Source organism: Polyergus mexicanus, unplaced genomic scaffold, assembly GCF_030449975.1.
Source record: "Polyergus mexicanus isolate NDT 795.1 unplaced genomic scaffold, iyPolMexi1.0 SCAF_9, whole genome shotgun sequence".
Classification (NCBI taxonomy): domain Eukaryota; kingdom Metazoa; phylum Arthropoda; class Insecta; order Hymenoptera; family Formicidae; genus Polyergus; species Polyergus mexicanus.
Genome location: NW_027223329.1, coordinates 2,383,302 through 2,400,050, shown reverse-complemented (window position 1 = coordinate 2,400,050; position 16,749 = coordinate 2,383,302). Strand labels below are relative to the sequence as shown.

Here is a 16,749-nt window from a genome sequence, read left to right as displayed (position 1 = left end):
CCGAGTATATGCGAGTTCGCTTCAACTTTTACCAGGCCGAAGCTTGCGCGATTTTCTAAAGGATAAAGATATGTCGGAAAACTTTTCACTCGCGTATCTCGCAAGCTTTTCGTAAAGCGTCGCACGCGATCTTGAATTATACGAAAGTTTTTCAATGATCTTTTAGACGAAGCGCGTGGGGTCCTGAGAAATTCGTCTATTTCTTAGAATTCAGAAATTATTTGTATTATATATTGGTATACTTCGGTTACGGAAAAATGTAATTATCATTAAAACTGATTGCAAAATGAGAGATAATAAAAGTCAAGCGATAATAAAATTGAATTAATATCAGAATGATGAGTAGTGAAATTATTTATTTTCATAAAATTCGTTACTTCTCGTCAGAGCAATCGAACGCATACTACCAAAATTCATTAAAGACAACTCGAGGAAAGAGGTTGAAAACAAAGTCGCGTCTCACTCGACCCTATCTGATGCATATCGCTTGAAAAATACAGGCGTGCGAAGGGAGTGGGGCGAGGGGGCGGGGGGGAGGGGGGGGGTGAAATCAAGTGAATCGCGATAATAATCGGGAACATCGTACGCCGCGTGCGAGGAGGAATAGCCGGCTCGGCCGCGCGTTTCAGGGACTGGAGGGACTCCCGAGGCGTACCATCCCCCGGAATTCCCCCGGGAAATCAGCGAGGCACGAGACTTCTGCTAGGTCGGTAGGTAGGTAGGTAGGTAGGTAGGTAGATAGGTAGGTAGGTAGAAAGAGTCGGCGCGCACGTCAACGTGCACGTGTCTAGAGACACGCGTGCTAGCTTTCACGAGCGTTGACGCGAGCTCTTTCTAGAGCACCCCCACGATTGCTACTGTCAAACGTCTTTGGCCAAGCCAAAGGAAGAACACCAAAGGCGAAACCTATCCTTGTACCCTTCCGTTGAAGTTTCGCGTTTCAAGATCGAATCGAGCGAAGATTCGCGAGAACGTATGATACGCGCGGTGAAAAACATCCCTCTTGCGAAGTTTCTTCATAAATGCATTAACTCTCTTTGCTCCTTTGTAATACGAGGCTCCTGTCTCACAAATGTTATTTCCGATGCGTAAAGCTAAGCTATGCCTAACTGAACTTGTATGTTTTATAAATCTTGAAAATTCAATTTTAGAGAGAAAGAGAGAGAGAGAATTTCCAAATATAATATTTCTACATATATTGGATGATTGCATAAGTTCGTGCCCGATTTTCATAGATGGCATTAAGTTGCTGCATGGCGGAGTTCTATTGTTTTCGTGTGGTAATTGTTGCTTACGCCGAATAGATGACGTTGTCTTATGTCAATTTAGCGTCAGACATTGTTCAGATAAGTCCATTTGTGCGTAAAAGAAATCATTAAAAATGGAGAACGAAAAGGTGCATTTGGGGCATGTAATGTTATATGAATTTCGGAAAGGCGTGAGTGTTGGGATTGCAGAAAAAAATATTCAAAGCGTTTATTTGGACCGCGCTCCTGCTCTCCGAATAGTCAAAAAGTGGTTTGGCAGATTTCGAAATGGTGATTTCAACATGGAGAATCAACCCCGCTCTGGACGGCCTTCTGGCATTGATGATGACATTGTGTATGCCTTAGTGAAAAGAAACCCAAGGATTACAACTGAGGATATTGCTGAGAGGCTGAACATCGATAATTCAACCGCTTTTCGTCATTTAAAAAAGCTTGGATACATTTCCAAGCTTGATACGCGGGTGCCGCATCTCCTGACTGAAAGGAATAAGCTGCAGGAAAACTGCAGGAGTTGCAATGGGAAATTCTGCAGCACCCGCTATATTCTCCAGATATTGCGCCTTCAGATTTTTATTTGTTCCGGTCTTTGCAGAATAGTTTAAATGGCAAGAATCTCAATTGCGAGGAAGCTGTCGAAAACCACCTTAGAAACTTTTTTCAAGAAAAACCAAGTTCTTTCTTCAAAAATGGAATCGACAAGCTTATAGATGGTTGGAAAACCATTGTAGAAAAGAATGGAGACTATATAATTGATTAATAAAAGTGTTATCTCTAAAATATAATCTATTGAAGTTTATATTTAAATCGGGCACGAGAGAGAGAGAGAGAGAGAGAGAGAGAGAGAGAACTTATGCAATCACCCAATATATATATATTATTCTTTTAACAACAGTGTTAATTAAATTACATAATAAGCCTCTTCAACTGTGTAATCGGTCAATTGTGGCTTCCAATACTTTTCAATTTCATTTTATCATGATCAATTTTTTTTTTCGCTCCCATGTAATTCAAAAATCTTTCTTACTCTAATATTTATCAAGGAAATTGAACATTCTGCAACTATCGTGTTACTTCGTCGCGTTGATGCATCGTACTCGATTGAGAGATCGAATGCGGTTTGTTTGTCGTTGAGATAGAAATCTGAAGTGAACGCCCCGATCATGGGAATAGTGCGAGGCGAAACAAACACACAAGTTTTACAGGGACATAAAAGCAATCGCGCGGATCTCGTTCTGTTTATATCATCATCCTTTCATTTACCCGGCGGTCACGTAGTGGATGCGTCCGTCGTGCGCCGATAGAATCCGAGAACGACGATCATTATCGGCGCCTCACACGCGCCGTTATTTGTTAAGATTAGTCGGAACAAGCTTATACGTGACTTGGATTTTCCGATTTCCATGATTATATACGAGCGAAATACAATATATGTTTGTTCCCAGATTACTACGCGCGCATACACGTACGCACGCATAGAAAAATCTCAAAGTTTATAATTCTGCAATAATTTATGTAAACATCAATTTATATCTATTTATATTATTTATATTATTATATTACATCATTATATTATAATATATTATATTAAGTTTACATTTCTAAAATCTTCTTTCACAAAGAATATATTCTTTTCGAAACAAATAACTAAATTGTTCAATAAGACTACACGATATATACTCTGTATATTCTAGAAATATATGTTCGATTGTTACATTCGTGTAAACTTAAAAAATAAATAAACAGAAATTATATATTATATTATATTTCTGTTTTTAGAGAAATTTAATAAAATTCAATTCTTATAATTATGTATCAATTAAAGATAAATTAAAATAGAGATATAATAAAGATTAAAAAAGATTATAGCCGAGACCTTTCGTATCTGCAATTACTTGAAGCGTTCGAGTCAAAAAAAAAAAAAAAAAAAATCACCGAATCATCGTTTCATCGAGACCATTGCATCGCGCGAAAATCATTTCAAGCTCCACCTGTTACCGCCGCGCGATGCGTGTTGAAAACCTGCAGGGATGAGCTTTCGAGTGCTATCGATCGCGAGGGATCAATGGATACAATTATCCGGTCACGTGTCGGACTAACGGCGAACAACAAGAGTAGCCAGGGAGGAAGAGAATGGAATCAGAGAGCTCGTTTTCTCGCCTCGATCCTTTCGAGTCCTCGACATTGATAAATGTCGCACGCGTGACGAACATTCTGTCACTGATCGAGTCTCGCAGGTTTCTCGAGGAAAAAAAAAAAAGAAAAAAGGAAAAAAAATTCACCGACTCTCGTCCTGAGAGACCACGTGTTTCTCAAAATAAAATTTATACGCGTTAATGAATAATTTAATATTACGTCGTTGTCGATCAGATTATAAGTTAGAGAGAGAAAAGAGATATAGCTTTGTTTTCATAAGGAATTTATTCTTCGCATTCCGTAGAATGTTAAAAGATATAAAATGTATTGTTACTCGAGAAAAGCGAAGAAATGTATCGTGTAATATTTTTTCAAGAGACAATCTGAAAGGATATTTGAATATTTGTTATAAATTGCATATTCTCGTAATGATCGACAGAAATTTTATCGTTAAAAATTTCAGCATTTTAACAACAATAGCCTGTCCCTGGTGAATCGCGCTGAGCTCGTTTAATTACCGCGATAAATCGTAATAATTAAGGGAGGGATCGAGAAGAGTTCTCCCGCGGGACGCGCGCGGTCTGATAAAATCCAGATCCATTCTCCCCGATATCGGAGGGGGGATGTGGGCTCTCACGATCACGGCGACCACGTGCCAATTCTCTATCGGTTCTGTATCCGCGAAAGAACAGAATCGGAGCGGAGATCCGAATTTAATAATGAAATTTCGCCTCTCGTTAGGGTAGATCGTTATCGGCGATACTCGCGGAAGTCGCGAATTAATTCCGCCGAAATCCTCTCACAAATAGAATAGAGGATACAAAATTGAATTGATGACGTTATAATATCCGATTTGTAAGAGTTAAATTTGATATGTTTAATTTCTCTCTCCCTCTCCCTTTCCTCTCCTCGTCTCGCTCTCTGTCTCTCTCTCTCTCTCTCGTACACACGCACGCACTATATAATCGATATAAAAAGATTTATAATTATCAAAATGTTACCATAGTAAAAAATATAGTTTTCCAATTTATTGTGATTGTATTCACATATAATATAATAATATTCGTAATTGTAAAATGGCTTATTTTAATTATAAAATGATTCGATTAATCTTTAATCTTAATTGCTATATATCTTAATCTGCGATATATTAGTGCATAATCTGAAAGATAGGATAGAAAAAAAACCATGTAAAATACTTCGCGGAGATATCTATGACAAAATAAGGGAAAGAAATCCATAAATCATTTTCAAAGATGTGTATATTCATATCTTAGGAAAGAAGAAAAAAATATTGAAATGTAACCTCTTTCGTACACACTCTGTATATGGGCACATTCCATGTATGATACACGCTTCGTTGTATATATTAAAGCCTCGCGTGCTCGTTCCTTTTTTTTTTTTTTTTTTTTTTTTACAGATGTCTAACAATTCGGTCGGCGACCGTGTGCGTCCATGCCTCGGCAGGTTGAGTAATCAAGCGTAATGCTTTCGGGCTTCGAGCCGTGCGCTTTATTTGCACCACGCTACATCATAGCTACGCTAATAACGTCCCATGAGAACCTAATGTCGAGTCGTCCGTGTACGAGCCATAATCCGAAGCATGCGTGCGTACGTGCGTGTACACGCGTCGCGTTATCCCGCGCCGCCGACGCGATGCGCTCTGCAGATTTTCCTTCTCGCTAAATCACGGGGTTTAAGGAAGCTAACGGATTGATACATCGCAAATCAAATCAAGTTAAATAATTTTGACTTTGTATAGAGATTTTTTTTTTTTTTTTTAAATTCGACTCGAAGATATCTTTTTTATTTATGAATATGTATTCTCATATATAGATCCATTGATCAACGACGTCTATCAAAGACTGAATAAGCAGCTCTTCCTTTAATAAAGTTTAATTAGATGTTGTGTCTCTCGCGCGCAGATTTTGAAATTTTTTAATTAATTATCTTGATAAAAAGAAAATGACGTTATTTGAAAAAAGATTATATCAAAGTCTATGAAAGAAATTAATTGAATATTATGATTAATCTTATTCACGGAAAATTTGTGGTAGCAATAAACATGATATCATTCACACAAACATCAAAACGGAATATCTTTGACTTTTTAGTTTAGCGTTTCACGACATATGCGAAATGTCATCGCATGCACTGGGACACGTGCGTTATAAATCATACATTATCATCGATTTTAATAATTACAGACTCCGTATCGGTTATGGTCAATCTACACACAACATTGCTCTTTAACTTGTTGCATAAATAAAATCGAACACGCAAGGATCGTGTTGTATTATCAGCGAAAACCTTAGGGTGCGATATAAAAACTTTCTAGATTAATTATAAAAACACAATGAGATGTATCGTGACAAAGATTACGTATTTAATAAATACAGGTCGGATTTTTTTCTATAACTACATCTAAACGATCTCATAAATTTTGAAGATTCTAATTCAATATTATAGCGTTAATTATTTCGTAATCGTTCATATCGGGTGAAATTCGTCGCAAAAATTTTTTACCGCAATGCATTTCCAATATCACCACCATGCGAATAATTCAATCGCGTTCGATACTTTTTCAAACTTTCGTCAGATTGATTCGCTAGATTTAAGGATCTCTGCGCAGTGAGTCGAATTCAATCATTCGCAGAATCCGTTCCTGGAGATGGAACAAAGGAGGCATTCGAATTCGGCATCCGGCCGAACATACTCGATCATCCATAAAAGTCAGCGGCGTCTCCCGCGCAAAACGGAGCTTCCTAGATTCTAATCAGGGGCTGCGTGTACCTATTAGGGACGTTCATTGTGCGTGGGTGTATCGTGAATACGACGGGGATAAGTCTCCCCTTCGGCGTAGTCCCGTGGAAAAGCGGGGGGTTCTGACTTTGTTCTCTCTTTCTCTTTCCACGAAAATGTCACTTGTCACGTATGATTATGTACGTTTCCTCTATTTTCTCCTCTATTCTCTATGAAAATATACGAGTGATGACGATATAATCAAAGCGTATAATGATTTTTTATCGTAACATAAGTCGAGATATATAAGAACATCTTTTATTGTAAATCTTCTCTTATAGTTGGAAATTAATTATAATCAACGATTGAGATGCTATTTATTATAATCAATTTTAGATACATGGATCAGATATAAAACGTTTAGGATGTTTTTGTGCACAATTTACTATAAAATATATTGTATTGTATTATATTAATAATAATTAAGAAATCTTAACAGCGTGAATATTCAAGCGTCTCTTTCTCCGCTAAAATCGCGATTAAATAAAAACATTATCTACTGTTATAAATGAAGAAATTTCATTGAATTAAACATCACTTGCATAAATAATGACAAATTTTATTCTCTCTCTCTCTCTTTCTCTCCGTATTATTTATTTAATATATTTCATACACAAATAATTTTTCCAATTATATAATTTTAACACGAATAACGAAATATTTTTGCGTCGATTGAGTTCCAAATTATTCCACATTCACGCTTACGCTTTATAACTTTATATCATTTTAATATCCTATATATTCAAATTTTTCATTAATACGTTACTAAAACACTTCATATAATATATTGCACATATTTCGTAGAAATTTGTAACAGTATAGTAAACGCGTAAAAAGTATTTCTTACAAACCCATCGTAACCAGCTCTATCCCTCATCCCACTCAAAAACCCACCCTACCCTTTCAGGACGCGTGAGGGCGGGCCGGCGGGGTTAACGGACATCAACGGAGGATCACCTTGTGTAAAAAAACACGATCCTCGTGAGGGCTTCCAGAAGTTATCGGGCTACTTCCGAGGCAGCGCGGCGGCCGCTATCTTTCATGATCGCGCATCTGTCGTGCATTTTGGTGAATCACTCCGTTCCGCGCGCGCCCGAACGGGCGTTTGCTCCATATTATGGCTTCCACGGTCCGCGGGTGTTCCGGGATATTGCGTTCCCGATATAGACCAGCCGACTAACTAACTCACTGACTGACTGACTGACTGGCCGTGTCCTGGGGTCAGCTGCGGAAGCGGCTCGTGCCACCGGTGAAACCATAAGGCCCGCAATTATGGGGTTTGCGGTCCCGTCTACCGGCGATGCGATGATTCGTCGGCCACCTTCCCGATAATTAACATGGGATGACTATCAACCGCCGGCCGTCAAATCCTTCCGCGTGATTTTCTCGCCCAGTCATTTTATCATACACGAGAGGGACAAGAATCCAGAAAGATTTTTCAAACAAGATTTTTGCCATTCCGCTTGTTATTATTACTTGCGATTTGCGAAGAAGATACAGCTTATGACATTTTTGTCGTAACCCAATCCAACAATAACGCTCAAATTTATTGTTAATCGAAAAGTATACGTTTCTCATTACATAATATTTTCTGATTTTAATTTTAAATACATTCTTTTATTCTTTATATCGAGTAATTTCGTAATCATGTTTTAAATATTCGCTATGCAATTTGACTTTTATTTACCGTTTTATTAATGATACGCACATATATTTATATAAAAGTAGCTTCCACCTATATCCAGAATACGCGCGCGGCGCGTATATTAAATATAAACATGGACAATTGTAACGAAACGTTATTATAATGCCATTTCCCACCAAGCAAATTAATTTAATCGATCGATTGTTATTGAGAAACACTTTTTCAAATAAACCTTTATTAAACGAATTTAATTGTGTGTGTGTACAAAATTTATATTCTATTGTATTTTACTCAAATATGATATCACATATAAATATAAATCGGAAAAGCGCCTCTCTCTCTCTCTCTCTCTCTCTCTCTCTCTCTTTCCATCGTGTCCACGCAAAAGGGGCGTTTTAAAATTTTATTCCCGCTGGCCAGTTCGGATATTATTTAGCGCGTCGCGTTTGTTGTGTTTACCAAAGCTCTCCATTCTGCGACCACAGAGAGAGAGAGAGAGAGAGAGAGAGAGAGAGTGAGGAAAAGAGATAATCTGCTTCACTGCAATCGATATACGAAGCACCGCGGCTGCGACGTTCCCCGGAGGATCGCGATATGTATTTTCAGAAAGCGCCAGCACGATCGAGCACACCCTCGCGTCAGCTCGAGCTTCTGTTTGCACGCGGTACCGTTTCATCCGTGGCTGCGTGTTTACCGTTTGATCTTATTATTTCATTCGTCTAAATTTAAACACTTCTCTCTCTCTCTCTCTCTCTCATTCATCCTCTCCCTGTAATATATCCGCGGTTTCTTTTTTCCGCAATCGCGACGCGGAACCCGGTAATTCGATTGGCGGGGGACCCACCATTCTCCCCCGAAGTATCCTTGGCGGATTTAGGTAAACTCACTGTGCCTGCAAACTTATATAGTATTTTCTCTTATCTATCGAATAATGAAAAAATTTCAAATACTTGAATTAAAAACGAGAGCTACTTCACTTACAAGCCCTATTTAAATTATTTTAATTTTAATTAATTTTTTTTTTTTTTTTTTTTCTTTACAATGATAATTTAATTTCTCAAGAGAAAAAGAAATTAAATTTAAATCAATTAAGTTAATTGATTAAAGGAGAAATGGAAAATATGTAACCCAATTGGTGGAATTGAACAGAGATTGTACAGTATATAAAATATATTTCAAAACATTTAATGGAAAGAAAAAAGAATTTTTGCTATTTAAAATAAAACTATCTAAATAGCAAGATCTTTAACGAAAGAGCAGATAATTAATGATGTAATAAAAATTAAAAATTATATTATTAGCAAAAACTGTACGAAAAATCTATTAAAACTCATGAACGTGGCAAAATGTACGCAATTTTTTTTTTCTCAAAGAAATTTTTGCGTCACGGTAACCATGAAGAATGTCGCGTACCCTCGAAAACGAGCCGATGCGTTAACCGCATTACAGGCACCGGTATAAGCCAAATCAAACATTGACATGTTCAATCATAACGATCTCTCATAGTCAGCTAGAGCGATGACGAAGGAGAAGGAGGAGGAGGAGGAGGGGGAGGAAGTGAAAGAACCAGAGAGGCATGAATACACAAGCGCGCAGAATATACAGGATCCAAGCATACTGAAAGAGAGAGAGAGAGAGAGAGAGAGAGAGAGAGAGAACCGCCTCATACACCATCTGGCCATTGACGGGGGGGAAGGTTGGGTACCAAGGGGTAGAAATTGAAATGAAAACAGGGCGCTACCCCAAAACCGTGCCGCGTCTTTGCTATGGTTGTCAATGAGGGCTATTAGGGGACGATATGTTTTTCTTCTTCACAGATTTCCTCTGTGATGCGTTGACTTTTGCCTAAACCCGGTGACGAGCGCGATGATTGCTCCAGGTCCATAACAAGAGTGGACGAGATTGAAGAAGAGTTTCTCCAATCGATAATTATCATTCACTTTCGTTTTGCTAATGCATAATTTGCAGATGCAAATAAAATATTAGAATTATTAAATTATTATCACATTTGTGACGTTGCCACAAGTTCAAGCTTCAAGATATAACGTAAAAAGAATATTTCTCAAGCTCCATACTTGCTGAAACGTCTATTAATTAAGTGCCCTAAATTGCTTCAAGGACATAATAAATTTCATTTTTTTATTTCGTATAAAGCAAATAATTTATAGTAAATAAATTTCTTGTCTCTTATATTTATATTGTTGTAATAATTAAAAATATATTTTTCTTATCATCTACAATATTTCTACCACTCTCATAAATCACACACACACACACACACTGTATTCGATGCAAATAATAACTTTACAAAAACATGATACGAGACAATTTTCTTAAATTAAATTTATCACGAACGCTCGATGTTAAACTTTGTGATAAGCGATCCTATATCGAGCCATAAACGATATATGTTCGTTTATAGGTATAATTGAAGAATGCGGGCAATCGAATTTGATATATCTGCGGGTTTTATTTTCATCGTAAATCAATCGCGCGACAATATCTTGCCCGCGAACTACCATATATTGTATAATAAATTATCTGGCGAAAATATCACGAAATTAATGTTTATTGCACATGCGCGTAAATAAACAAAATAATAAACAATATCATACGTTAATATCGGAAAAAATATTACATTTAACGTATTATATCGCGAATTATCTCATTGTAATTGAGAGTACGTTTTAATTTATATTTTAATTAAAAAAATTAATTATAAATTTATCAATTAATGATCTATTAAAAAAAAATCTAAAAATTTCAAATAAATTAATTTTTATCCACTATAAATATTCCCTACTATTGTAATAATCGTATCGATAATACCGTTTATATAATATATTAATCCCGCTATCATATTTATACACGATATTCGAGTCCACTGAGAATATGATAAATTGAAAAGTTGCGTTTATGTATTGTCGACTAAGGCGAGAAAAAAAAAAAGCGCGAATAATACACGTTATACACATGGTAACACAATGCTCCGAATAGTGCTCGAGCTGCCTCGACGAGCACTTGGCATAAGAGCATTGACAAGGTCACGTGTCGACTCGTGCACACCGGATGTCATGGTTTTGTCGTATTTAGCGCCTCCTCTACGGCCTATTCACTTCGTGGTAAAAGCATGGGCGGTTCCTTTTCCGCCTAAATAATCAACAACGAGGTGCAAAGGCCCGTACCATGAGAAACGGAACGCGCGCGATAACGATCGACGCGATATAAAGTTACTTTTGTTAATTTGCGATAAATAAATATTATTATCACGGTAAATATGCTCACATTTTTATTCCGTAAACGCCATTAAGCTAAAACTAGCGAAACTCTCTTCTTTAAGGTATGATTTTTTTAATAATTCAAATTAATTTAAATTTGACTTCTAATTTCAATTTTAAATTTAATAATTTTTTCAAGTAATTTAGTAATTTGATAGTAGATTTATTATTGCGATAATCGATTGCAATTTTATGCGTGTCTATATAAGAAAAAAATTAATGGATTTCTAAGAATGTCAAGAGATTATTGACATCATCTCTGAATGATAATTTATGAACGGGAGAAGAAGATGTTACGTCGCAAGGTGCACCGTCGCGTTGATGCGGCCATTTATTGGTTTGTTTCACTTAGCGGACGTTCACGGTCGATTACGTGACGGGAGCATGGGAACTGGGCTACGGAATCGTTCGTTTCGACGTCACCATAAATCTACGCGTGATTTGCAATGCGTGCCCACGGACGATCGTGTGGGAGGATCACTCTGGCGAGTGTAGGAGTGCCGGTCAGCGTCAAGTATTGTTCCCCGAGGGACTATTTTGTCTACAATAGCCGAACGTTGAAAAAACTGTGAGGCAATGGCCGTGATCGATTACGATTTCGCTACGATATCGTTTTACGAGAGAACATCGTGCCGATTGCTTCCTCATCATTTCATTTCGCTCACAAAGCTTAAGCTTCTTAAAGCGAGCGGATTTTTCAATTTTGGCTTCCTTAGAGAGGAAGCTCAACATTTGTGAAAGTTACAACGTGAACAGACATTTTTCAAAAAATTTAAAATTTAATAAAAAATGAATCTTTTCATTCGATCCTCGCCAAATTTAATACCAATAATTCTTTAATGATACTCTATTCGTGTAAAAAAAATTTAACCTGGTATCTTAAAATTTGCGAAAATTAGAGCGGATATAGATATTTTTCAAAATTTTATCAAAAATAAATCCTTTCACCGATTCTCACCAAATTCGATACCAACCATTCTTTAATGATACTCTATCCGTTTAAAAACAATTTATCCCGATATCTTCGAAAAATTGCGGAAGTTAGAACAAGTTGTACGATGTATTCCATACGTACACACATACATACATACATACATACATACATGTATGCGTACGGACATTAAAAAAAAAAAATGATTTTTCGACTTTCGTAACATTCTAAATACATTGGCATAGAAGAAAGATTTTTGGAAAAAAGATTTTATCGCGAAAACAAAGCTCCCTCTAGGATAAAGCGAAAAGGATTATGTCGGTGAAAATTCCAAGTGTTTGTGGAAATAATATTTTGTAAACGTGTGTGATTTTCCTTTCTAGAGATTGTTTCGATGATAAATTTGAACCTCAAATTATCAAATTTTAACACACATTCGTGTTACGTAATTATTTCTATAGATTCTCTATCTTCTCACTTACTTTCTCCCTGTGTCTTTCTAATTCTTATTAACGCATTTGATAAATTTGTTCGCGTATCAATAATATATTGTTTTCCTACTAATGATTTTTCGATCCCTCATAACGTTATCGTCAACATCGCCTACTTACCCATCGCGGAGAGCTATAGGGTTGTCGAAAAAAATCGACTATGGGGGATAGAAGCGCAAAGATGGATAGATAGGTAGATAGCTATAGATACAGGAAGAGAAACGATGCGAGCATACAATTATCCTAATGGAACCGTGAACACCACCAATACGTATTATCGATTCGACGTGAACACTTTTTTACTTTGTCTCTCTGCGTAACTTGTTAAGTTAAGATAACTTGGCACAACAACTGCAAGACGCAATTATATAATATTAAATTTTCTTGAATCTGTAACTCGTTTTGTGTTAAATCTCTCTTTTCTTGCTTTTACTTTAAACACTTTTTTGTTTATTTCTCAAAGACGGAGAGAATCTCTCTACTGTGTTTATTATTGCATAAAACGTGAATATTAAATTAAAAGAGAGAAAAATAATAAATTATATAAAAATAAATAAATAAATATAAAAATAATAAATTATATATAAATGAATATAAAAATAGAATAATTAAAATTATTTTATTTTTCAGAAAGCTCTCTTCCTCCCTTAAAAAAAAAAAAAAAAAGAGTCCACCGCCAAAGATCGTTCGAGCAAGCTGTAAAGTTCGCCGCGAAGCCATCTAATCGATTCTTTCCAATTAACGGGCAGCCCACGAAAATCGGCAACAAACCCAGCGGGAAGGCGATCCTCGTACATCGGCGCATACGAGAGACGTCGGAATGAACAATCCACTCGTCAGTACGGCCACGTGACCGGCCACGTGCCAGGAACGTGCCGGGACAACTGGTGCCCCGCTCGCTCTCTCGTCGCGCCATGTGCTCCGATGAATATGTACCACCCTGTATGCCGAGGACGGAGGAGGGATTGACACGCGCGTGTTTCTCCGATGAAGGATGAAGGATTACTTCGTAAGCGCGACTGTTACTTTCCTCTACTCTTGCATATTGGATACATCAGACGAAACGCCTCTTTTTTTTTCTTTTTTTTTTTTAACTTCGAGACCATCCCTTTCCTTATAAAAATGCATATGCAATCAAATATCAATATTTCTTGAATTATAAGCTGTGGAAAAATAAAGCACCTTCTTCGTACCATCTATATTTTTATACGCGTATCTCGAATAAAAATAGGCGCGTATAATCGCCCGCATTCAGGATAAGTAGTACATGCTGTACTTTGAAGTGAACGACGGTATCGATGTCGATGGACAATAAAAACTCTCGAGATGTAACTTATAATCGAGAATAGTGTCCTGCGACCAACTGTCGCAGTGGAGATCGAAATTGAACATGTTCTAGATAACATATGGGACAGAGTCGAGTGTTTCGCAGTGTTTTGTGACCCTTTTCGCACAGACTATTTCAAGGATTCAGACCATCATTCGAGCTTTCTCGTTTACAAATTGACACTTGGACTTTCCTGTGTGCAGTTTATCTTTCGCCCAATTTTCAATGTCCAATCTTATCCCTTTCTCATGAAAGGGGATCGTCTTTGACATTTAGATAAAAGCGGTATAATATGTATTCAAGTTTTGAGCCGCAGAGATCCTGTCTTTATTTCTTCTAATAATAAAAGTAATCGCAGTAGGGGCGGTATAAGAACGATCTTTTTTTTTCTTCATAACATCAAAATTAAATTCACGCGATCAAATAGATTAAAATTACAACCATTTTAAAATGTTTAGTTAAATCTCAAAATATTTTTAAAAAAATTCACCGTAAAAGGCAACATAAAAAAGTAAAATAAAACAAAAGCACTCACATTCTTCCTTGATAGTAAAACGGCTTGGTGTTTTGATCCTCCGTTCTAAAACAAAAGAAAACAAAATGTAAGATTGAATTTTGACTGATCAACCGAAAAATATTTTCCCTTTAAGACTCTAATTAAAATAATAAATTCAATTACCATCTTTCAAAGCACTCGCAAGAGAGAAAAAATAAATATCTCATTGAAAGAATTAAAAAAAATATTGCTCATTCGTTTTAATTTATACAATATTGGAAGGATAATAAAAAAATTTAGTCTTTACGAAAATAATGCAACTGATCTTTAATAAGCTTCTGCACGGATTGGATCTAAAATGTAATTTTTTATAATACACGAGCGCGCGTGTATTGTAACAAAAATATTCTATGAAAATCAAAGGCCATCCTAAGGTTTGTTGTTACGATTGCAAGATTTTATTTCGAGAAATTCGCACGTCGACGCAACGCTGTGTACACGTCGCTCGTATCTCGGTTGTAGGCGCCATAACTTCTTTATGGAACATTGTGTCACTAATATTTCAACTTGCCGCCACTTTCTCTCATACTACGCCCATAAATAATTTAACTCGCCGCTGTTACGAGCGGGTTCTAAGATGTTTTGCACATGTATTACGCTTGATCGCGAGGTGATATCGCGATTCGTCGCCTCTCTTCAAGCGCGAATTAGATTATTCGTGTGTATGATAATTCTTATCGTACTATAGTATTGTAGTCCATGTATATTTATCATGCGTATAATAATTATCTGTCCAATGTGTTTCTCACGCGAAGTAATCATATCGCATTTTATACGGTACTTATACATTTTTGCACTTGAGAGTTATGCACATGTATAATTTATATCTCAATATTGATTAATTATAAATGAAAAATATATAAATATTCGCGCGAACGTGCGGAATGAGTTATTTTAGAAGCAGGATAAAATAACAAAATTATGAAATTATATATTATTTTGCTGAAATATTAATTATAAAACTTTCTTCTACGAATATTACGCAATGAATGCTAATGAACATTAATTTAAATATTCAAATAAATGAAAAACAATAATTTGCATTATTTAAACCTGATATTTATGTATTGACCTATCTGCTTTATTTTCTTTCAAATATTGATATTAATGTATCAATATTGAAAAATATTATCAAACTAAAAATCTGAAATTTTTTCTTTACTTGCTCGTTCTCAGTTTATATTACATGTATCGCGCGATTATATACGTTGACCATTAAAACCGCAGTATCATACTTTTTGGAACGCACGACCAGCAACATCACAGTTAACTCTTCGCTGTTAGATCACCGTCGAATTAAAACAACGGATAAGAGAACCTCATTATTCTTTTTTTCCCTTTTCTACAAATTTCCTATATATTCAAAATTAATTTGTAAAAGGATAATATACAAAAAAATGAATTTAATTCGAGAGCTTTTTGCGTATAATACGACAAGAGCTTTCGAACATTCTCGGAGGGATAATTTATGAGGAGAAGCAAGGTAATTTTTTTCTCTCAGAAAGTTTCAACTTTCTTTCTGGCTACATATAAAAGAGGAAATGTTAGAATTTTCAATTTCGCAATTTTATAACAACGATGGATAAAATCGAGATTGATTTAGAATTTTTCTCCAACATAGCATAATATTTCTATAAAATGTAATATGGTAACTTTTAATTAAATTGTATCGATCAAACCTTACCTGTTCGCCGCATTAATCGAAATACAGCCCATATTGATTTCGATACGATTTACAGACAGAAGCTCACACGAAAAATACATACATAATAAGAAATGTTCGATAACATGCATTATGTAAATTTGACAGACAATTGATAAGATACAAAATTATAGAAGTACTAATCTACACATTAAAATCTATAGATATAATTTATATTACTCGGATACCTCGAGATAGTAATTTCTATAATTTATCTATGTTAAAGATTATAATTTTTTTTTTTTTATCCGAGAAAGTTATGGCGATGAAAATCAAGTGTATAAACCTATTTGTAACTTACATGTCTAAATATATTTTCAAGTAAAATGTGTGAGACATAACTCGTCTGGTGTCCTTTCGAATTCACACAATTCTGCCGGTGACATAATCGTAAGGTTACATTAACAGCCTAAACACCATTTAGTTCCCATCATGAACCACTTAATCTCCGATCGCGTAAACTCCCAGTGGCAACAACGGAAGGGAAATGGTGTATTGTGAAAAGAGTGAGAGAGAGAGAGAGAGAGAGAGAGAAAAAAAGAGTATGTGATTACGCTCTCGACAAACAGACGAACTTTGTCCCGCAAGAGTCACGTGGCGCCGTTGAAGTGAGCAC

General features: G+C 36.0%; 1 protein-coding gene across 3 annotated transcripts in view; it reads right to left on the bottom strand.

Moving 5' to 3' along the window:
* Lim3 (Lim3 homeobox protein) overlaps window positions 1–16,749 on the bottom strand; it is a 43,359-nt gene that overhangs the window by 18,740 nt on the left and 7,870 nt on the right. For 2 of the 3 annotated variants that reach the window (XM_070302198.1, XM_070302199.1), the window contains exon 2: window positions 14,411–14,455. The exons of the other annotated variant lie outside the window; for it this stretch is intronic. In XM_070302198.1, coding sequence (XP_070158299.1) covers window positions 14,411–14,455 — 45 coding nt within the window. The remainder of the gene's footprint in view (window positions 1–14,410; window positions 14,456–16,749) is intronic. 3 annotated transcript variants of the gene reach the window in all.